Below are 24152 nucleotides of genomic sequence, written 5' to 3'. Positions count from 1 at the left end.
GAGGGAGGTCAATTGGTTGATAAGAGCAGAGAAAAAAAGATTCTGAACTGTTATTTTTCATCTGTCTACACAACTAAGGAACCAGCTTATAAAGGCTTCCTTTTTAACAGACCCAATTCTAATATTATAACTATAGATGACTCTGGAGGAAATTCAAAAGAGACTCGAACATGTGAAAGTAAACAAAGATTCAGGGCAATAGGTATGTGTGTATATATGCACTGGGGTCATTTGATAGGGTTGAACTTGATTGACTATTGTCAACCCAAATTAGCTACATATTAGATACATATTCTTCTGAGCTCAGCTTTACCTACAGCGCTTCCAACAAAGCAGAACTTTTATTAGACACAGTTGTGCCTGTGTGAGCCTGTATTCTTGATGAAATGTATGCTGAATAAGGGTCTGTGTGTGTGTATGCTGTCTGCAGATTTAAATATATCTCATTATGTATCAGAGGAAAAATGGCCACCGGGTGAAAGCTGCTATTTGCTTTAGGAAAATGTGCTGGTGCTGGCAAGCGGAGGGGATATATGCAGTACAAATAATGCCATTTGGGTGGGGGAGACGTGCCCAACTGATATACATTGTAGGCAAATGTAGGCTTTACATGTCCTTTAAAGATAATGATTACTTTCATCTGTAAGCAATGGAAGATCTCAATAAGCAGAAATAAAACAATGTCATACCTATCCAGAAATTGCAAACAAAACACTGATAAATGATATTAACTATTGATCAAGACATCACCAAAAAAAAGAAAGCTCTTTTTCAGGAAATAGCTGCATCCTCTGTCTTCTTGTAAATGCCTCCCTTTGTAGTTACAAGATCTCTGGGATATATTTCAGCAATATATCCCAGATGTAGATGTAGAAGAATCCCACAGTAATGAAGTGTGTAAGCGGAGAGCTGATAAAATGCTTTCTTTAGGGAAATAGCATACAGGGAATTTTGCGCCAGTGTGTCTATCCCATGAAAAATCTGTAAGCATTTTCAAGTGGCATTCTCAATAATGATCTGTGATCATCTGCCTCTGGCTCTGTAGGCTAATCTAGATAATATTCTGAAAGCACACCTGGTTAATATACCTTTTGATTTAATTTGTAATATATAACAATCAAAATACACAATTCATATACAGTATATGAGTGGATAAGGCCAATGTGTCATTCTCTATAAACGTATCCACTCCCTTCTGTCACACTTATCCACAAACTGAGTTGCAAATTATTCTATGTTCCTATGAATTCATTGGTAACCAAAGTAGAAGCATTTGTTGGAATAAGTCATTTATTACAAGCAATAGAACTCCCACAAAAACGTTTTATTAAATCTCCATTTTTATTACTAGTTACAATATTTACAGTTAAAGTCCATTTTGTGTTGCACTGTTCAACAGGTAAGAGAAGGGGAGGCTATAAAATACTGAGATGCCAGGTATCCAATACACAGTACAGAAATTGTTTTAACCATTTTTAATATCTAATTTAGATGGCTTGTGCTTTAAAATACATTTTAGATTAACAGTACTTTTACCATAAAGTAACCACAGGGACACTATGAATGATGTAGCCATTTAGATCCCAGCTTTAAAGGAGAAGAAAAGGCTTATAAAGAGTTAATCTCAAGCTGCAGGTATAACTTCAGTTCTCTCAATAGTGCCCTTAAGTCTCCCCATATTTCACCTGTTCAGATGATCAGAAGCCAAACAGGAAGTAAAAGAAAGTTCCCATAATGCCTCACTCCTGCTCCAAGACCAAGGGGCCCATTTACTTACTCACGAACCGGCCGAATGCGTCCGATTGCGTTTTTTTTCGTAATGATCGGTATTTGGCGATTTTTTCGGAAAATTATCGCGACTTTTTCGTTGCCATTCCGAATGTTGCACAAAATCTGCCGATTTTTTCGTAGCGTTAAAACTTGCGCGAAAAGTCGCGCCTTTTTCGTAGCCATTCCGAAAGTTGCGCAAAATGTTGCGATTTTTTCGTAGCGTTCAGATCCATTCAAGCTTCAGTATGGTGACTTTTCTTGGGCCAGGTTGGAGCTGTAGGGTGCCATTGAGTCCTATGGGAGGCTTCCAAAATCATGCTAAGTCTGAAAGTTTCGCCCGCCACTTACGAGCGCTCAATACGAAAAAGTCGCGACAAGATACGAGCGAATCGTAATGGCTACGAAAAACTCGCGTTTTTTCCACGAAAATCGTATTGGTAACGAAAAAGTTGCGACAATTTCCGAAAAGTCGTAAAGGCGCCGAAAAAATCGCAAAAAATACGAAAAAGTCGCAAAATGTTAGTTTTCCAATCGTAATTTTTCCAATTCGGATTCGAATTCGTGTCTTAGTAAATCAGCCCCCAAGTGTACATGCTCAGTTAGTTAGTTATGACTATGAGTCAGCTTCCTGCTGATTGGCTCAGATCCACATTCCTAAGGGGGGGGAGTGAGTTCTTAGCATTCTTGAGGGAGGGGGGAGCAGGAGAGGGTAGAGAGCTGCCTGTCTCTGCCACATGAATTACAGACACAACAAATCTTTTGACAGAGAAGTCAGTGCAGCATTTCTGTGAGTGCTTATGGCTGTATTTACATAGACCTTTCTGATAAAGCTAGGTTCCAATTACTGCATGGGCAGTATTGCTTTTTTCTATGAAACATGACAGTATTTTTGATTGTTTGCAACAAACATAACGAGCAACGAACATCAGAGAAAACATGGAGATGACTACAAATTGGATATTCCGGCATTTAATTTCTCCAGACACTTTCCACTTTAAACTAAAAATACAGAAATTCCTAAATATCAGGCTGTCTTCAATAAATATCTTGGAGGGTGGTTACATTTAGGAATCGCTGCAGTTCATCCACACTAGTTGTTTGCCAAGGATAAAAATAAACAGTCTTTGTCTTTTCAGCCAGAAGAAAGCCATTATCGCTAAACCTCCCACTTATATCCCAGACATCCAACCATACAAAGGGAGCCACAGAAGAAGTCACCAAATGAAAGGCAAACCCTGTATTTTCTCGAGTGATTGACACCTGGAAAGAGAAAAAAATGTTGTCTACTCATATAGAAATTATTTAGCAGTACCTATTGACAAGATATAGCATAAGCCAACTTTAGTGGTCAATTCTTTTTGGTCACAAGCTCAAGAAGCTGAACAAGAAGCAGGATCGTTCTGTGGTGCTGGTGAAGGAAGAACCTTGGGCTGGTGCAGTTTTCCGCTAACATGAGAACCAACCTGGGGTATCAAGTTAGTTAATACAATCCCTGGGGGGGTATCATAGGTATCAGGTTATGTTCTTCGTATCTATTCTAAAGCATCAGGAATCCTTTTAGGTCAACATTTTATTCCTATGGATCTTGAAAGTTTTCTTAGTAGAAGTAAAAGAAATAAAATCAACTGAAGTATAAGGGACCCTCTAACAGACCCTACAAACCCAAATGTCAGACACTATGGTCAAAATGAAACAAACTGCCTGAACAAATGAAAGCATGTCCTTCACAAAGGCCCAGTAAAAACCCTTATGTCAGACCAAGTAAGAATCTCTGGCTCTGTCTGTAAATTAAGAAGCCAAAGCATTATAAGATGATTTGAAACAATATGAACAGTGTGCTAAATTGGTGTATACTTACCCAAAGGCTTCATTAGAGGTTTAGGTGGATATACAAAAATTACAGTGTGGGTATAGAATCCTTATCTAAAAACAGCATATTTCAAGTATTCATAGATCGTATTTATTATTCCTTTACTTTTTTTATTTAAATAAAACAGTGTTAAGTAAAAGAGAATTTCATAGGGGTGTGCAGACATGATAGCAGTGCACCACATGATTGCTAATCATATAGTTTGGAACCAAAGTGCATGGTATTTTGTTCATTCTAGCCCCTAAAAGTCAGATAATGTATTCATTTGTCACAAAGTAAGCTGATTGATAAGCAAAAGTGTGAAATATATCTCATAGCTCGGGCATAATTGATTGTTCCTTCTTCAGATTCTAGTAGAAAACCTCAATGAGCTGTGAGTCCAACTAAAGGAGAAACTGCACTTAATGTAATGACATCCCTACCATGCTGATAAAGAAATAGGCCAGAGCTTGTGACTGCGAGACACAACTGGACAACTCTGGAAAGGGTAGAAAGTGCATCAATTACATGAATTTTAAAATGACGGAGTCTCTTTATGCTTTATGGATCTCAAGCTCCAGTTAGGGTGCAGCATAACATACTGCCAAAGCTTAAGGAGAACAGGACATTTGGGGGCAATAAGGCCGCAGGGCTGTAAGCATTATGTTGAACACAAGCACAGGCATTATTTATGATTCTTTGAAAACAAAGGGCACTTAATGGTCTTCATTCGTTTAATAATTAATTTAATACATTTTCACTTCCCAAGGCACCACACAACCAACAACCCTGTCAGTTTCCGAGTTAGAAATACAGAACATAATCTCAGTCTGTGAGAACATTCCCTTACCGTAATGTTTGGTTGCAGCAGCCCCTGTGCATGTTTCAGCGAGGTCAGGTAATGCCAGTTCATGGAGCTGTAGGGCTGTCCTTGGTTTAAAAGAGAGAACACCACAACACTGTTTTCTCGTGTAGAGTTCTGGCACCTTCTTAGTAATTCAGGAATAGGCTCTTTGTAAATTTGGCTTGTATTTACATTAAAGATAAGTTCTTCAGTAAGCCGTTCACAAACTGGCAGTAGTGAATTCCATCTGTAGACTTTAACCTATAAGCAAAAAAATAGGTATATATTGTTATTTATAAGAGAATAGTATCTTCAGATGTCAAAGGCAACTACTATATGAATCTATGTATTTCCCCGGCACAATGTATATACAGAAAAAGCACCTTACTTCAAGCTGCAATGACAGTGACTTAGTCAGATCTGACACTCCATAAATCTGCAGAACATCTTTGTCTTCAAACGCACTTGCAGCAACAGGGGTGAAGAAATTCTTTGCATAGTAATGGAGCATTTTCCATTTTCCACCGTACTCTAAAAAAAATATTTTATAATTTTATATATATATATATATTTATTGAGAGAGAGAGAGACACAAATTTACAGTCTAGTAAAAAGTTTTTGAGTAGCTGGGAAGAAAAAGAACAATTTATATGTAAGTATTTACTAGAATAAATTTTACAGAAGATAAAAAATCCTAGGCACTGTGACACACTAAAAGGGGCTGGGGAAAACGCTGCAACTAATCAGCAAATAGCATTTACTGGTCATCAGTCATAAAGCAAACATCTGATTGGTTGCGGTGGGTTACTACAGGAGCAAACCTTAAAGAATAAGTAAACTTTTTTTTTTCTATCAGTAAAATTACTCTAAACAGCCTTTAGAGTTACCTACCTTTGTCCCAGCATTCTGTCTGACCTGGTTCCTCAGTTAGACTTCATTATTTCCCTTGCTTCCTTGTGCAGAGTGAAGCCCTGCCCCCACTTCCTGTTCAGTTCTCTCATCACTTTGACTACTGTAGTCCAAGTGGAGAGCCTTCCGTGCATGCCTGGAGGCAGCAAGAGCCAGTTTGTGCATTAGCAGGCTTTTTGGGTTTTTTTTATTAGATACCTGAATAGGAAGTGGGGGCGTGGCTTCACTCTGCACAAGGAAGCAAAGGAAACTTCTAACTGAGGAACCAGGTCAGACAGAATGCTGGGACAAAGGTAGGTAATTCTGGAGGCTGTTTAGAGTAATTTTACAGATAGGGAAAAAAAAAAGTTTACTTATTCTTTAACACCTAAAGTGGCAATGTTATTAAAGGTGCAACATTTGCTACTGGTCTAATCACCAATAGCAACCAATCAACAGGTAGAATTTACTAGACACCTGTTTGAAAACTATTATCTTATTGGTTGCTATGAGTTACCCAGCCTGTACAAACACTGTGCCTTTAATTACGTATGGGGCAGTTTTAGACGGGGCAGTTTTAAAGGACATCTTTCACAGACAATTTGCCCTCCAGATGAAGGAAACTATAGTTTTCTCTCAAAAATCAGCCCCCTCTGTGTGATGTGCCCCCCACCCCAGGAGCCCACTCTGGTGTAGGCAGCCACACTGGGGCACATACATGCGCATAATGAGTAAGTGTCCTGACTGAATCAAAATGCAAATGAATATGATGTGGAAATCTGGTGACACACATATTAATGGGGGAACAATTTTTTTCTACATTTGTTTGTTATAGAATGTCCTATAGCAACTTGTCTGGTTGTTGTTGGGGGGGTGTGGTGTCACTGACACTGACTGAACCAAACCAAAACATTCAAAATTGAAGAGAAACAGCTAAATAATTTAAAAGCCAAATAAATACCATTTAGAGGTTTTTTAAGAACATCGCTGGCTACTTTATACTACAAATTATTATAGGGATTCACCGAATCCAGGATTCAGTTTGGGATTCCGAAAAAAATTTGGCCTTTTTCAGCATGTTTTGGATTCAGCCGAATCCATGGTCCTGGCCAAATCAAACGCGAATTCTTAAAATAATGTGACTTTTTGCCACATAAATGCAGATGTTCGAAATGTTTCACGGCATGCTGCGCACACGGCTCTTTTTCCATCTCCCCTACCTTTGCATATGCAAATTAGGATTTGGATTCTGTTTGGTATTCAGTAGAGTCTTTCACGAAGGATTCAGGGTTTGGGCAAATTCCAAAATAGTGGATTCGGTCCATCCCAAAATTAATATGATAGTCAATTGTCCCATTAAATATAATCTATGTAACGCTGAATTTCTGTTATCTGCAGCATAACAAACTAACTAAGCCGGTGTCTGTTTCTAGCTTACCAATTGAAGACCAAGAAGGTGCCTGCCATATATCATTCAGCTGCCAATAGAGAGCCCCCATAGTGTGGCCAAGACCGCCCACAATTTCCCTCATACTGCGCCTGTAGAACTCGGTCTGCAGCTTTACGCACTGTGCCTGCATAACCTTGGAGAGAGCAGAAAATGGGAAATTGCCACTGGAAACTGAGAGAACTCACCCAGCACAGACTGGGGAAAAAACATAGCAATTAATAATAAATATTGCCATTTATTTCTCCTTCATTTTTGTCAAATAGGTCAAAAATTGCAGTTTACATTGAACCCAGAAACAAAAACGCTATGTAAGATATGGTTGTCTGCAATACAGTACATCTGTAATAGCTCATCCTACTGAGAATACATAACATTACAGAAAGGCATGAATTTCTAGCTGATGGTTAATGGAGACTGTAAATTCAGGGTACAGCCAGAAGTTAACATTTACATACACTAGGCTCAGTTTCATTAGCCACAACATATAAACCCCTTTCACATAGGGCTGTGACTGGAATGACAGTCAGGACTCAATCAGTGCAAGACAGCAATGCAATTCACTGCACATTTAACAAATAAGTTTCGCTATAAAAATACAAACTGCTGCCCTTATTTACAATCAAAAATATATAAAAGGCCTTGACAGTCGGTAAAATAATAAATGTCTTGGGGGTAGGCCTGTAGCTATGCAGCCAAAACCCTGAAGTAAGTCAGTTAATTGACAGATTCATCACTGTATGTAGTATGTACAAATATCTTGAAATATAGCTAGTTAAACTGATTTTTGTTACCTGAGTTAAATACAAAGTGTACTGAAATTCCTTGATGGGATCATTGTTCTCAGGGTTCTTATAGTGCAGCTTAGCTTGGGAAAGCATCTGCTCATTACCAGAGGAGTGGTGCTGCCGGTGAGAGCAGAAATTGCTGGTGTAGTGCCAATCAACAGGAACGGAAACCTAATGAAAAAAGATGATTTACAGTGTAAATATTGCATAATAGGGAGTGTAAAGTGTAAAAGGGAATCTACATTGCCCTTTGCATTGCTGTCATACCATGTGGTTAGTTAGCAGGGGGCAAGGTCCGACACCAGTTTATTTTACGTCAGCCAAACGGTAAGGACCCAAGAACCCGGGGACACCTGTTGTTAACCTTTGTGGTGGCACCATCTTGCCTGCTCTGCCAGAGATTCTTTGTGATGGTTCCAACTCTGAGGATGCACAATCATTTTAAGGTATAAACACCCCCATAAATTGTGCTGACATCTTGTGTTAAAAGAAGGAACAGCAAGTCTAATATTAATACTGGACTAATATGAAGATAACTGTTAGCGTGTACATGTGTACATGTTTACACCAATAACAGTATATTACAACAATAGCTGCACCTTTATTCTAATTTGAGCAGGGGTATGAACAGGCATACGGCAACTAATTCAGCTTGAAAACACTAGAAGGAGGAACATTCCTTAGATCAGGACCCCCAAAACAATCCAAGAATCAGAAAAGTGCAATAGTTCTGTAAACCCTTTCCTTTCTGATATAGAATCTATGCCACTGGCAAGGAAGGCAACACCCTGCCAATAATGTAGGATCTGTGTTTGCTGATTAAAGGCTTAAACTACTTACACATATTTTGGTGTTTACTTTACCTTCTTTAATGTTGATAATGAAGGCCAAGACTGAAAGCCATATTCAGAGGCCAGGCGAGGTTTAGGATAAGACTTCCAGTCCCAGCAGTCAGTTATATAGCTATAATAATGAATGTCACCATAGTGATTGTCATATGGGTTTTTAGCAAGCCAGTACTCCTGAACCGATTCTTTCCCATTGGTAGGACTTGATGAGATGAAAGGCCGGGTTTCATCCATCTGTTCCGAAAACAAGCAAGTTACCCAAAAAATCATCAAAACTCCCATGGCTGAAAAAAGAGAGTTACTTTTAGAACATAGCCAGACATTAGTGACACTTCTGGTAAAACAGTATTTATTTTTTAAATTGATTTCTACTGCCCTTGAAATGAATTCAGTGTTTTTCCAGTGCATTTTGTTGACATAATTCATTATATGAATGACACATGTAAGATACAGCTTTCTTAAAGGGCCTCTAATGCCAAAAAAATGAGCACACTTTATATACATTTACAAATTCTATTCGTCAGTGATGGTTGAACTGATAAATATAATTTGTAAATGTATAAAAGTGTGCTCATTTATGGCTAGAATAGTGTCGTTCAAGCAAAAATTCTTTATTTTTGACCGAAAATAATGTGCAGTATTGTGTAGTGTTATTTTGGAAGAATGCTGCAGAAATTATAACTATCTCTGTTCCCTTTTTACTGTTAAAAGCCGTGGATGCAGTTCATTTCAGAAGAGGGACCTTCATTGTGATCAATCTAATTTAGTCCACCACTTAGAAATTTGCCCAATTTGGACCACCTGTAATAGCCAGGTTTAGGGCCCTTACACAAGGGCCTTTGTACCTCTGTTATATTATGTGCTCACTGCCTGGCAATGCAGGAATTAATAATATCCCCTATGGATCCGTATGCCCAGAGGCAAAAACATAAAAATAAATGCAAATTAAATTGATCATATCCAATTTTATCTGCCATGTGTATTAAGTGCATTGCTATTGGTACAGATCAATGGGGCAAGCTCAAATCAGTTAACTATGCTTTGCTGTAGGCTCTTATGTGTTTCTCTGCGTTTTGCGGATACAAACACTGGTGTGAAAGTGTTCCACAAGAAAAAGCAGGATGAAATTACCCTTTTCTGAATGGCTGAGTAGTGCTTAACAGTCTGGGGGTTTAAAAATTCCACTGCTTTACCCTCTCTGTATTTACATTTTCTTCAAGATATGTTTTGCTCTATTTTAGTTGACCGCTAAAAGCAAATACTTTTAATTTAATTTGCAAAAAAGTCAAGCCTCTCTTGTGACAAAATTCTGGATGCTACACAATATTAACAAAAAAAGAGATTTGTTTACTTACCTTAAGCACCAACGGCATAATGGTTTTGATGTAGAGAGTCACATAGTCCATTCTATAAACATCTTCCTTCTCAGCAGGTATCGAAAACCAATTATCTGCGATTGCAGCTTCATTTTCATTATTGCCACTCCAGACAATGATGGAAGGGTGGGATCTAAGTCTTCTCATCTGTTATCCAGAAAATACTTACAAGTTATTTTATCATACGTATCATCCCGTAATACCCCCAGGTAATATAATGCCCATATGTACCAGTGTAATCATATAGAATATGTTATTGCAGGACCCCCTCATCTATATATAAGGATCCTAAGAAGTCACTATGGAGTTCCAAAACACAGCAAGTTCTTATACCCTCATTATTTACAACAGGGGTAATCATTTTTTAAAATTTACAAGTTTTAAAGAATTGTCAGGGTTCTGTTCTCAGTGGTTAGGAATCTAACCTTTAGTGGTTATTTTATTTGTGTCTGTAGCTTGGCTTTGAAAGGCCGGAGAAAATGTGATCTAAGACTGCAATGAAAAGAATGTGTGTAATGTGAGCTTAAAATTAAAAAAATAAAATTAGTCAACTTTTATTAGGGCAATGGCACATGGTAAAGACTTGTTGCCTATGGTAAATCTGCACTGCCACAGGTAACAAGTCTCCCAAAAGTGCCCTACCATTCCATAACATTAGGAGAAGGAAAATATATTACTCTCAGTGATCCAGCTTAATTGCAGGAAAATGCGAAAGAAGGTGATTCTAATTTTATATAAGGGTAAGGTATCTTGGGAGATTTATTGCCCTTAGTTTAGAGGTGTCAGTATTTATTAATTGATAACAAAAATGAAAGAAACAATAAGATACAAAAACTGATTTCTATTAATTATCATAAAATATTTAAAAGTGATTATGGGATGACTGCCAAACCGGAGAGGACTATGGCAAACAATAAGTATTTTTTGTAACAATGTATTAGAGTAAATGTTGGAATGTAAAGCTTGTGCAAATATATAATATAAAAACACTACAGACAGTAGATCTCATCATATCAACATACCTGATGAATTACTTCTGCTTCTACTGTCTCTAAGAACCATTTGTCGGTAGGATATAGAGCACAAGCAAACATAAAGTCCTGCCAGACCTAAAAATAAAAATAAGGTAATTTCAGTTCAAACAAATGGGTAGTTTTGCTAACACAGCTGGTAGATCTGGTACAGGTAAGTCCTGCAACATTCATTTTTGACTACTCTCAGTAAGTCTATTCATAACAGGGAGCACAAACAAGCAACTTGCGTGTTGTGCGGTTATTGGTTTTTATAAAAAAAAATTCTGATGTGTCTCAATAACACATAAGTTAGGATACAAGCAGGTGGTGGTATCCGGGAAGCCTATGTGTCTCTACCTGCCCCTCGTGAACACATCAGCGCTGACTCCAACAAGTGAAAGCACCTGTGGCCACAGGAGCGGATAGCAAAGCACGGTGCAAAGGGTGAAAAACATGCTGCTGTGTTCCTCACTCGCCTGCATTTTTTTGGGAGTGACCCTGATTTAATCCCTCCTCAACCAGTCACCCAAAATACCAGTCCAGTCACCCACTGTCAGTAATTTGCCACACCCCGTTTATAAACTGCACTAAAGTATCACCTGAATCTAGGGTTGCTACCTTTGATGGTGGCTAAACCCAAAAAGGGGGCTGATCGGCATCGGGGGGGCAGGGCAGTGATGCTGGGGGTGGTGGGCATGTTGACATCATGAGCAGACAGGATGATGTGGGGTGGAGTTATGACAGTGGGGCAGTGTTACTGCATCACTTTGATGCAATTGCCTGAATTTCTCAATGTTTTAACCCAGACAAAAAGTTTTGAACCACACTGAAAAACTGGGATGTCCAGTTTATTATTGGACAGGTGGTAACCCTAGATCTATATAAATTCTGCCTGATGAGTAAGTACAATTCTTTAATTAAAACCATGGGATAAGTATTTATTATTATTATACAGAAACCAGTTATCCAAAAAGCTCTAAAATACAGCTATACAAATTAAGAAAAACAATTCCACATTTTTGATTGATTTGCTTTTCTTTCTTTAATAAGAAATTAAATGTACTTGGTGATAACTACGCCATGTTGTTAGAAAAAATCATGGTGAGTACATTAATATATAAAAAAGTTTTTCATTTATTGGCCAGATTATTGTTCGGGTTTCACTAGGCAGAAAACCAAACAGACAATTTAGACCCCAACAGGCCTAAAAAAAACGGGTGGCAAACCCTACCTGAATCCTCAGAAGCAGTCAGAGCACAAAGGGCTGTAGAGGAGCATAGCCTGGGTAGAATAGGGGCAAGGCTGACTGTACAGAGTGGCTGTCACAAGTTACACCTAGATCTCAAAGGATCTGGGTTGGCATTTCTGTTCAAATAATTTTTTTTTATTATTTTTATTGTAGGTTTTAAAAATGAGTATGTTTCATTTTTCATATTTCTCATATTAATTCTGTAAGCAAACCTTCTAAACTGTTAATTGTTTAAAAGTTAGTGACTTGGAATACTGACCTTATATGTGTGGAATGGAAATTAAACCAATTCATTTTTAAAACCTAAATTTTAGAAAGATGAAACAGCAGTTTGGATAAAATTAAGTTTCATCCAAATCCTGCAAAAAAGACCCAGCCTGGATTTCACGATGCTTTGTGTGTTTCTAAAGCAAGATAGTATAGAAAGTGCAAGCCACTGTGCTACCCCACTATGGTTAAATACACAAATATATATCCAGTAATATAAATTTTCACATGAATGATTACCATGATTCCAAGTTCATCACACAATCTGTAGAATTCATCACTCTCATATAATCCCCCACCCCAGACACGAAGGGTGTTCATGTTGGCATCAACCACAGACTGCAATAAATTGTGCAACCTGCAGCAGGCAAAGTACAAATACAGTAATCATTCAGCTGATATGAAGAAAATTTGAGCACTAAACCTATTTAAAGAATTTACAAATTGTATATAATAATTGTGTGCAGAATGGGCTTAGCGAGTCAGTTTCAGAATGAATAGCTCCTGTATATTCCGTGTATATAGCAGCTTTCTTGTCTGCCCCTTCTACTAGCAATCAGCTGTTTATATGCAAACTGCATGCAAGGTAAGAGGAAATTCATAAAAACACATAAATAAAAGACAAATATAATCAGTAATGATAATTGTGTGCATACTGGGCACTGTCTGCAACACACATTTCATAATTTAGGCGACCTTGCTCTTTAGGTAATCCATGTTTTTGCTCTAGGATTACCTAACCACCATGCAAATGTCACCCTCACCGATTCAAGGTAATTTTGTCTTGAAATGAGTCGGCTGGTATCCAGTTGGAGCCCTTAAGGAAGATAGGAACCTGATTAATTTTCATGTAGAAAGACAGTCCCAGAGAACCTTGAATAGGCTCCTCCACGAGCTCCACAGAACGAAAGTATATCTGTATAACAAACACATACTAATGAGACACATACTAATAAAAGGTGACTGAATATTAAACAAGGTTACGATGGCTCCCCTATCCCCCCCCACCCCCCACCATAGAGGCAAATCCCACACTGCTTTGAAGCTTCCAATGGGCAGATCAATGTAACTCTACTGTCTAGCCAATCATCCATACCCCTGTAACTGTAGCGTGTCCACGTGACACATCTGGCACATTGCACTCTTTAAAATGACAAATACTGTTCTTTAAGTGCAATCTTACAGTGCTGTGTCTTAATGGTTAGGATGATGAATGAATGCTCTGTTAAAGTCAAATATTATTATTATTGGCAGCAAAGCAAACCTGTTGGGCTTGTTTAATGTTTAAATTATTTTTTATTAGACAAAGTATGGTGATCCAAAACACCCCTTATCCGGGTAACCCCTATGTCCCTGGATAACAGGTCCCATACCTGTACAGGCAATATAGGCAGACATTTTTAACAGTGCAGATTATCTCCACAGCCTATATGAAGTGTGCATTTTTCACAATGCAATGTTCTGTGCTAGGTTTATACATATGTATAAATAGAGAAGCCTTAGTAATTTAAGACATAACATTGGTAAATTGTTCTTATTCTGTTATAGTGAAACAACATTTCACCTTGGTTGTATTTTCAACAGTGTAACCTCCATCAAAAAGAAATTTTACAGTCAGGTTGTATGAATTCTGTGACCCATATCCATTCGGCCACCACAAATTTACTTCAATTTTCTAAAAGAAAGAAATAATACATATCAATAAATATTAAAGTTGTTTTTGAAGTCAATGACATGCATATCTTATATACAAGTATGTTTATCCATTTTTATAAGTTTTGTGCCAGTTACTTATTGGTCCTATAACACATAAAGATACATGTCCTTCACCTGGCATCCCAGAATACAGATATCTCTGTATTCTCAGCTAACCTACTTTACACGCAGGAAGGCATGCCAAATATTTATCTGCTTCTAGAACCTCCCTAAAGCCCATACACCTGTTATTTGTGCATGAGGAATTGAACGTCGCCCATAAGTTTTCACGTGATAAACCATAAAGTAATATTTCATAATATTCATTTATATAAATAAGGCCCAATATGTGGTAATTTACCTAAACTCCTATGGGCTAACTCTCAACTTGAACTCTACAGGTTAACATACCTAGCCAGAGGATGCCCACTAAAGTTCGAGAAGATTTGGAACCCATGGCTGGAGTCTCCAGCAACAACGGTCTAATGCACCACAATACGCTCTCCATTCCCTACTTCCCCTCCTCTCCTCCCTCCTTCTCTCTTTCTTCCCTCTATCATTTCTCTTGTTTATAAAAAAATTCAATAAAAGTTGACTATTAAAAAAAAAAACTCCTATGGGCATGGCAGAGAAAGTGGACTAATTTACTAATGGCAAATCTAAATTTGTAAAAGAACCCAAACAATTTTTTTTGTTTTGTTAATTTGCCTGCAGCTCTGTTAGCAAATCTAATATAAATTTGGTTGTTATGGCCAGGTGCAAATCTGAATAATATTAATAAAGACATATTTACAATACAGCAAATGCATGCAAGTGTGTGGGGAGAGGGGAATGTCAGCTGCAGTAAGTACCAATGGACTTGGGAGGATTGCACCAAGACATATCTGATTGGTACACAAATAAAATGTTGTTTGCAGATCTTACTTTGCTGATTTTTACAGTCATCTTGAGTTCTTGCTGGCCAGGTATTAGCACAAATGTCTGCATTTCATCCACATTAAGATCTGGTATTTTCACAGTTACGTTTCCAGGCAGAGGGCCGTTTGTTATTACATCAAAGACAGACTCAAACATAACAGTCCACTGAGAAATCTTATCTAAATGAAAAGAAAATAATTAAACAGATTTGTTTTAACATTCACTAAAGCAAACATGATCATTTATAAGTCTTACATATAAAAATCACCTAGCCTGTGCATTATAGTACTTACCAAACACTGGGACAAAAGAAAGATAGTCCAAGTGAAAAGCATTGTATGCTTCAATCCTGACCTCCTTCCATATACCCTGTGTGGGAAAGGAAGGCCCCCAGTCCCAGCTAAATGAGCACTGAGACTTAAACAAAGAACAGAAAATATAATAATTAGAAACAAAGTCCAGCCTACTTTACTTTGACATCCACTACAAAAAATACTTATCAATATATTTAGCAAAATGAGGGTGTACATTCATTTTATATTTTGATAAATGTTCTTCTAGGCTATATTAGGCACAGGTTGTGTATTTCAGCACATTGGGGGGAATTCACAAAAGCGGAGATGGCCCTTTTTTGGAGAAAAACTGGTGGAAAACACTTTCTCCAGATTCACAAACAGAAATCCGCCTAAATTCCGACTCAACTGCCACTTTTCTGTTTTTGGTGAAAGAAAGACAGTTTACAGACACTTTTGTGAATTTGTCGTATAAACGACATTTATACGACGTTTTAACAACATTTTTCCCCGACATTTTCAAAATGGAGTGAAGCTCAGTGTAACTCTGTCAGATCAATTCTAAGCTCTTATGTTTTGTTTTGTTTCCCCCAGTCTCCATTTCACACCTAAGGTAGGGGCACCATTTTGGGATCATTAACATATTCATGGTGATTAGCAGCCTATTGTTAGGGGGCAAGTTTCTGTCTAACCCTAGAACAATAGGTGCAAAAAGCCTCATTAACATTTTATAAACAAGTAAAACACTGAAAAGTTTAATTTATATCTTATATATAAAATGTTTTTACCTCACATTTGCATGATTATGCTAGTTTTAGCTTAATCAATGAGACAATAATAACATTTTGTGTGAATATATTGTAAACATTTTTATTAAAAGGAAATGTAAAGCCTCCCAGGCAAATTTTTAGTTTTAGCAGCAGTGCCCCCTCTTTAATCACTTCACTGACATGTGCCCCAACTTATCTGTGCCCCCATAGCATGTCCAGAACTACAGAGCTGCTTGACAGCATTGGCCCCCACCTGTTCCCAGCAGCCATCTTGGGGATAAGCAAACAGCACATACACACTGGCACCCAAACTGGGATATTGGGGTACAGGGTTGGACTGGCCCCAACAGGGCACTGGATAATAACCCAGTGGGCCCTAGTCCTGTTGGACCTCTATTCACTGGGCATGTTGGTGTGTGGGCCGGATTGCTGCTAGAGAAGACGGTATTTAGACCCTTAAATCTTGTTACAGAAGTGGAATTACACAGAAATATAGAAAACATTAGAAAGCCCAGATTGTCCTGAAAAAATGATGTATAGTTTCCCTGGGCAAACTAAAATTACCCCTCAGGAAATGTCCCCAAAGTGAAATGACAAATGGCATATAAAATGCCAAATCCTGCTGGTAAAATCCTTTTCCCAAGGTTCATGTAGCTGTGGGACTGGGTTTGATGGCACCGACAGATTTACTAACAGCTAAAGGCAAATTCATAAAAAAAAGTCGGGAAAACGACAAAATCTGAAAACTGTCTGTTTAAAAGACAAATTCACAAAAGTGGAGATAGATGTTTGTGAATTAGGTGGAAAATCCGACAAATCTATCTCCACTCTTATTTTGTCGGAATATCACCATTTTTGTGAATTCCCCCCATTGAGTCTATTTGTGCATTTGTGTTTACTAATGCGTAAGTTGGAGCTGTTAAATTGGCTTCTTTGAGAAATTATTTTTTAAATTGAAATCAAATAAAAACCAAATAAAAATTGAAATCATTTTAATATGTTAAATAACATATTATGGAAAGTTGGAAAAGATGTTCAAGGTGCCATGAAACGGTTATGTTGAACTCACCTTTCTGATGAAATTGACATGGCATTCTCCTTTCTGTACTTGAGGAGGGCAGTCTGGAGGGACTTTATAGGTAGAGTTCCCACTTCTATCTTTTGCCCAATTTACAGCAGACTGAAATTGTACTTCTATGTTGTTGTCCTTTGCAACAATTTTGGTAACATCAACTGTCTGCACGTGGGTAGGAAGAGAATCACATTTGGAATATTGCATTATAAAACTAGATTACATCTCTACCACAATCTGGATCCCAATCATCTCACATTTACTAAAAAAAACAAATAAATCATGAACTACAGCTTACAGCAAGGTATTTGTAATTTAATAGCTAGAAAAAAGAAAAAGTAGGGAGCACATATCTCTATATATCTAAAACTATTTATAGTATAAACTATAATATCTAAAGAGACATTAAGGAGTAATTTACATGTGTCTGCCCATATTTTTTTAAGCTGGTCGTAAAACCTATGATTTTTGGTTTTAAGGCAGTGATGAGGCACCTTGTGTTTAAAGCTTTACCCTGCATAATTTTTTATTGTGTGTATTGTGAAGGACATGCTTCTTAAAGCCGCGTATGCCATCCCACTGGCAATTTACATTTTCGCCGGTGGGATGGCATTTCGGGGAGATTAGTCGCCCGCGAACAGGGAGATTTGTTGCGGGCGACTAATCGCCCCGTGTGCCAGAGCCCTAATAAGAAAGAGACAATAAAACCTATTTGTAAATCATGGGTGCCTGTTTATATAATTGACACTTCTCATTTAAAGGGCCAGTGTGTCATTTTTTTTCTATGATTTTGCCTAATGTTAACAATGAAAGGTGAGTATTTGTTTTTTGGTTCTGTTATATCTATTATAGCTTATTCTATTATAGTCTACTCATTGGTCTCATACAACTTTATGCGGCTTATTTACTAACACACTACAGTTGCCAATAGCAACCAACAGGCAATTACCTGATTATTTTAAGTTAATAGAAAATAGAAATAGATCATTAGTTGCTGTGAGTAAATGCATTGATGCAGTTTAGCACATGACACTACTACTGCAAGCACCATGCCTTGCTGTGAATGCCCCAGGCACAGGTCTTTGCACTCCAGAGTGCAAGAACCTGCACCTTCCTGCTGCCTGCATTCAGCAATGCTGTATATTTAGGACGGGCAGGCTGGGAGAGGCAAGTAGGTATATACCCTAATCCATCCATTAACTAATTAACCCATTATTCGTACATGCAACGTTGGGAGCACAGTTGGGGTGCTGAACTGTCTGCAGTACAAAAAAAAAAATAGTTACTCACATATCTGGTGAACATATTATATGTCTTCGCAACTGAAATGTTGTTAAGCAAAATGGTGGATACAGTATCAATTCCTTCAAAAACCAGAATGACTTTCTGCCATAATCTATAAAAACACAAAATATATTTAGATTTTTTGTTAATTTTTCTGTCCTGGTCATGAAATGGCTCAGAAAAAAATATTTATTAATAGTATTTTTTTCGGACAGGAGTGTCCCACTGGAGCTGCCACCTGAGGGGCCCTCCACCCCTGTCATGAAGTCTGCCACCCTCCACCTGCCACATCCCAAATACAAATCAGATCACATATAACATAGGGGCATATTTATTATGCTGTGTAAAAAACAGCGAGAAAATTCACTACACATCGCCAGGCTTCGCCGTGTAAAAATGGCGTAAAAACCGCGTAAAATCAGCGGAATTGTTTTACGCTTTTTTCTTCCACCGGAACTTGTGGAAAATAACGGCGTAATATCTGGCGTAATATCTGGCGTAATATCCGGCGTAATGTCTGGCGTAATATCTGGCTTAATATCTGGCGTAATATCTGGCGTAATATCCGGCGTTCAGATGGTGATCTTTTCCATTTATTTTACACAGCTTTTTACTCAGATTTACACAGCATAATAAATACGCTCCATACTGTATATACTAACTGTCAGTACAGTGATTCCAGCATCCTGAAATAATTATGTTTTCACCTCTCCCTCTCCAATTAAAGAGGAAATTCCACAGTTAATAAATATGTTTGGTTTGTGTTTATAATCCCAATAGCACTGCAAGAAGCAGAAAAGGAATGGTGTGACATGAATAAGTGTGTGATCAGATGAACTGCTCTGTCCCCCAGACACCTGCACCTGAGGTTCTCTCTCTATAAGCTTTTTCTCTAGAGCAGTGATCCCCAAGCAGTGGTTTGTGAGCAACAACCACTTAACCTGGTTGCCTGTATTATGACTTGGTCAAACCCAAGCTGGGACTGTTCCACTTACTTAATATACATAATGTTTGCCTCTTCTATGTCTTCAGAAGCATTAATCATAAATATGGAACCCTCAATACATTCTATAGAAGAAGCAGAGGTATTGACTAATGAGGCATAGACTGGTTAACAGTTTCATTAAAAAAAAAAAAAAACTTATTCCTAAAGTTAAGGGGTTCCCTAAACAAAATTTGACTCTAAGACCCAAGAACTTTTCGTTATGGCATTGTATTCTGCTAAATGTGCTGGGGGCATAAAAAAGAGATGTGGCCCTGCATCTGGGGCATTATGCATTATAAATGAAGCTGCACTCCACTTGTACTGATATAGGTTCTTGGGCATTAAACGTTAGAACTGCACCATGAACTAATCCTTAGGAATATTACTTGGTTGCATAATTGTTTTATGTGCAGCAATATGTATACCATTACATTTTATTGCAGCATCTGCAAGGAAATATACAGAACAGTGCTGTCCAACTTTTAACATGAAGTGGGCCAACATGCATGGGCCTGCAGCATATTTGAGGACCAGATTATATGATGATTTTACATAATGAAGTCTATGGACCCCCTGAGCAGACTGGGGCCATTATAATCCTTGAAAGGTCAATATCTGGTCCACCATCCTTCAGCTTAATAGCTGTGCTTTAGAAGAAAAAATATGTGACAGTGACCTACAGTAGGTGTGATTTAGCCTAAAAATATATTTTTATAGAGACCAGCAATGTTCAGGGGTATAGTTTCCCTTTAAAATCATATAGTAACACTCTCCTCTCCTCTAAATATGCAAATAGTCACTGTCTCTTTAAAAATATATAGAGCATATAAAAGAATATATCACCCTATTTAAGAGGAAAACGTAATGTATTTACCGGTACATATATAGTGTTCCAGTAATTAATAAATAAATTATAATATCCTTTTACCTTATGTCTAGTGGAAGTGAAAATGTCCTGCTATAAATCCATTCATCTTGTGCAATCCATTTGTAAACGGCATCATTAAATCTCACATAGGGATCCTTATAAACAAAAAAAAAGACATACAAATAGGGAGCACAGCAGGTGAGTATCACCAGAGTATAAGCATTATACAGGTAACAATAGCAGGGCAGGCTCATGAACAGCACAACTGACAGGACACAGGAGTGGGTATTTTATTACTGGAGGAACAAGGAGTGGTACACATATGAGGAATAAGGAGTGGTACACATATGAGGAATAAGGAGTAGTACACATATGAGGAATAAGGAGTGGTACACATATGAGGAATAAGGAGTGGTACACATATGAGGAATAAGGAGTCGTACACATATGAGGAATAAGGAGTAGTACACATATGAGGAATAAGGAGTAGTACACATATGAGGAATAAGGAGTAGTACACATATGAGGAATAAGGAGTAGTACACATATGAGGAATAAGGAATGAGGAGTCGTACACATATGCGGAATAAGGAGTAGTACACATATGAGGAATAAGGAGTAGTACACATATGAGGAATAAGGAATGAGGAGTCAAAGACATATGCGGAATTACAGCCTTACCCTAGGGTACTAATGCCATACCTCAATCAGAAGCTGTTCTGCTAATGCAGTGTGCACACACCCGGGAACTTCCCCTTTCAGTTTATAAGAGCCGTGTGAGTTCCGGATATCCCACCTGCCATTCAGGCTAAAAGTTTGGCTTCTGTCATTACTCTTCCATTTCATCCCCCAGGTCTGCTCTAAACCCATAAAAAGGCACCATATCAGAGCCCATAACGGGGCCATCCGAGAGCCAGAATAAGGAGAGCCCAAACTGGGCCGGTCCTAGGCTGATTGTGCCCAATAGAGCCCCGCACCAGTGAAGGAACCAGGAACATTTACGCCCTCCCCTCCACAGACGTCGGAAGAGAGAGGGGAGGGGGCGTTACCCACACAGCAGCTAACTAACTCTAGCTGCTTACTCTTCCTCCCTGCAGAGCAGAATGCTGCTTACATTTAAACCAAGTTAAGTATGCCTTCTTCTCTACCAGAACGGAGAGCTTCTTAGTCTGTGTGTGTGGTATGCAATTGTACAGTTTGCAAAGCATTGACTTTGAACCTCTGCACTCACCGTCCTAATGCACAGCAGGCAGGCACAGCCCTGTGTGAGAGGAGCTCTCCCATTCTAGTAGAGAAGATAAGGTATAATTAACCGGTTTAAATGTAAATAAGTTTCTGCGCACAGCTTTTTGGTTGTCAAGAAGATTGACTGCAAGGGGAGAAAGAGAAATGTAAAAGTGGAAAGAGAAAAAAATTTCTGAGAGGAAAGGAGTAAAGGAAGAGTAAAGCACAGAATGCAGAGAAAAGAGAGATTACAAACAAAATTAGAAGAGAAGAGATCAAAGTGGGGAGGAAACAGATAGTGTGAGTTAGAAACTACAGCAGAAAAACAGAACAGAGTGCAAAATAGAGGAAAAGAAAATTTATAAATAGAAGAAGAAATACATGTAATATATAGTAAGGGACAGAAGAACAAAACAGACCAATTGCAATTTAGCACCTTATTAATAAATCACCCGTGTGGAATATTGGAAGAAAAAGATGAGCATGAAACTACAAAAGAAAAGTAAGCTGCAGCCGTTTTATCTGTATTGTTTAAAGCTTAGTGCCTGTGCCCTGGGTGTTGTGCGGCATTGCTGCACTGGTTGAACTGTACAGAGAGACACCATAAAACTATGGCAGCATAGGGATTCCCCTGTGCCCCCTAAGTTTGCTCATAGCCTGTACAGAGAGATACCATAAAAATGTGACAGAATAGGGATTCCCCAGGGCTAAGCACAATTCAGTCAGACCTGCCACCATCTTCTTTCCTCCCCACTAGTGATGAACGAATCTGTCCCATTTTGTTTCACCATAAAATTCACTAAACGGCAAGAAGATTCGCAAAACGCATTTGTCACGCAATTTTTTTTTTGTCGCCCACGTCTTTTTTGGTTGCCCGCAGGTTTTTTGTTGCCCGTGCCCTTTTGTTGACGCGACTGCACCCAATTTAACGCATGGTGAATTTTTCCGCTGCAAATTTTCACAGAAGTTTTGCGAAACAATACTCTAGTGACGAAATGCAGAAATTCACTGCGAATCCATGCCTGGCGAAAAAATTTGCTCATCACTTTTCCCCACCTTTCAGCTCATTGGTCACTCCTTTTCCTATAGTCCCTGTTAGTCATGCCTTATGATGGCTACTTACTTGTTCCTCAAGCTTCGGCGTGCTTTTTTCTGGCTTCATTTGAGTCACATTTTGTGCAATGCTTTCTATTATGTTAAATTCCTTGAATAGCTCATAATTTAGCCTGTGAGCATGGGAATCCGCAAATGAGGCAAGGCCCTTGCCCCCTCCCTGGAGATTTGCATGCCTCCAAACTAGAACTGTGGGGGCTGATCTGAAACCCTTTGTGTGTTAAGGTCCCCATACAGAAACGAGGGGCCTGCCCGACCAATATCTGGCCTAAAATTGGGCAGATATCGATTGGCCAGGTTAGAAAATTCAGTCGGATCGGGGACCGCATCGGCTCGTTGATACAGTCCCCGAACCGACTGCCCCATTGCCACCCACATAATCCGATCGTTGACTTTTTTTTTTTTACCTAAATGCTCCCCGATATCGGGGGATATCGGGTGAAGATCCGCTCGCTTGGATCTGCTCATGTATGGGGACCTTTAGACCAGGGGTAGGGAACTTATGGCTCGCGAGCCAGATGTGGCTCTTTTGATGGCTGTATCTGGCTCGCTGGCAAATCTTTAATAAAAAAAAATAACGGGGGGCGTGGCCTGTACTCGGTGGATAGAAGACATGTTCTAAGCATGTTCTAAGGGGGCCCACGCGAATGTGATCCAGGCACAGCGCTTTGCATCCTGCTTCCGCTGCCCCTGCTCTGCTGGCTCTCACAGAATTAAAATGTGGTGTTGGCTCTCTCAGCCAAAAAGGTTCCCGACCCCTGCCTTAGACCGATTCAGCAGCTAATCGGCCCGTGTATGGGCACTACCGACAGGCCTGCCCGACCGATATCTGGCCTGAAATTGGGCAGATCTCGATCGGGCAGGTTCAAAAATCGGATCGGGGACCGCATCAGCTCGTTGATTCGGTCCCTGGACCGACTTTTCCTATACCTACTGTAGGTGCGGATCGGTCCGTGTATGGGGACCTTTACCCTTGGAGTCTTGGGTCGGGCGGGTTCGGGCAGATTTTGGGCGACCATGACGGGTGCAGGTCAGACTGGAATAATACAATACTATGTAGTGCTAAGCCTTGCCTTCTGCTGTAGCAGAGGCTGCTTATCAACGATCGCATTCAGCGAGGAGAGCAGCTGGCCGGGCATTAACTGGTATGTTATTTTATACAGTCCTCCTATAGCCAGCCCAGCTGCTCAATCAGGAAATAGAACTGTTCTTCTCCCTGATGGCCATGCCCACTGATGTCACAGACCCGCCTCAACTCTTAAACATTCACCCCTCTCCATTTTTGGGTTTGAAAGGCTGAACAGAGGTTGTGGTTATTGAGCAGGAAAATATTTAGCTTAATGTCTCGTGGATGACTGGCTGCCCTGAAGTATATCAGCACTTTGCCTAAGGGTAATGTCCCATGGGAAGATTAGTCGCCCGGGATAAATCTCTGCTACTGCGAGCAACTAATCTCCATAAAATCCTTTCCACTAGCAATAAAAGGAATCAGCTGTGGAAAGGCCTACAAATTGCATCGCTTTTCTGAAGTCCTGCAAAGTTTTCTCCTGCAGGCAACTTCGCGTGATTTAAGAAAACTGAAGCAAGGCAT

The 24152-nt window shown here is 39.0% G+C and overlaps 1 protein-coding gene across 1 annotated transcript; it reads right to left on the bottom strand.

Moving 5' to 3' along the window:
- Positions 1–2723: 2723 nt before the first annotated feature.
- Positions 2724–21316, bottom strand: manba (mannosidase, beta A, lysosomal). The gene is made up of 17 exons (XM_002934758.5): positions 20927–21316; positions 20285–20379; positions 18378–18483; positions 17085–17252; positions 15246–15369; positions 14959–15131; positions 13904–14014; positions 13104–13255; positions 12580–12697; positions 10833–10919; positions 9790–9957; positions 8450–8668; positions 7593–7757; positions 6790–6934; positions 4852–4994; positions 4470–4724; positions 2724–3030 (listed from the first exon to the last, which is right to left on the bottom strand). The coding sequence occupies exons 1-17, from the start codon at positions 21128–21130 to the stop codon at positions 2806–2808; spliced, it is 2658 nt and encodes an 885-aa protein (XP_002934804.3). The 5' UTR covers positions 21131–21316; the 3' UTR covers positions 2724–2805.
- Between the last annotated feature and the right edge of the window lie 2836 nt (positions 21317–24152).

The sequence above is a fragment of the Xenopus tropicalis genome, chromosome 1 (assembly GCF_000004195.4).
Source record: "Xenopus tropicalis strain Nigerian chromosome 1, UCB_Xtro_10.0, whole genome shotgun sequence".
NCBI classification, from domain to species: Eukaryota; Metazoa; Chordata; class Amphibia; order Anura; family Pipidae; genus Xenopus; species Xenopus tropicalis.
The sequence above is the reverse complement of the archived record's forward strand: the minus strand, read 5'-3'. Positions and strand labels throughout refer to the sequence as shown.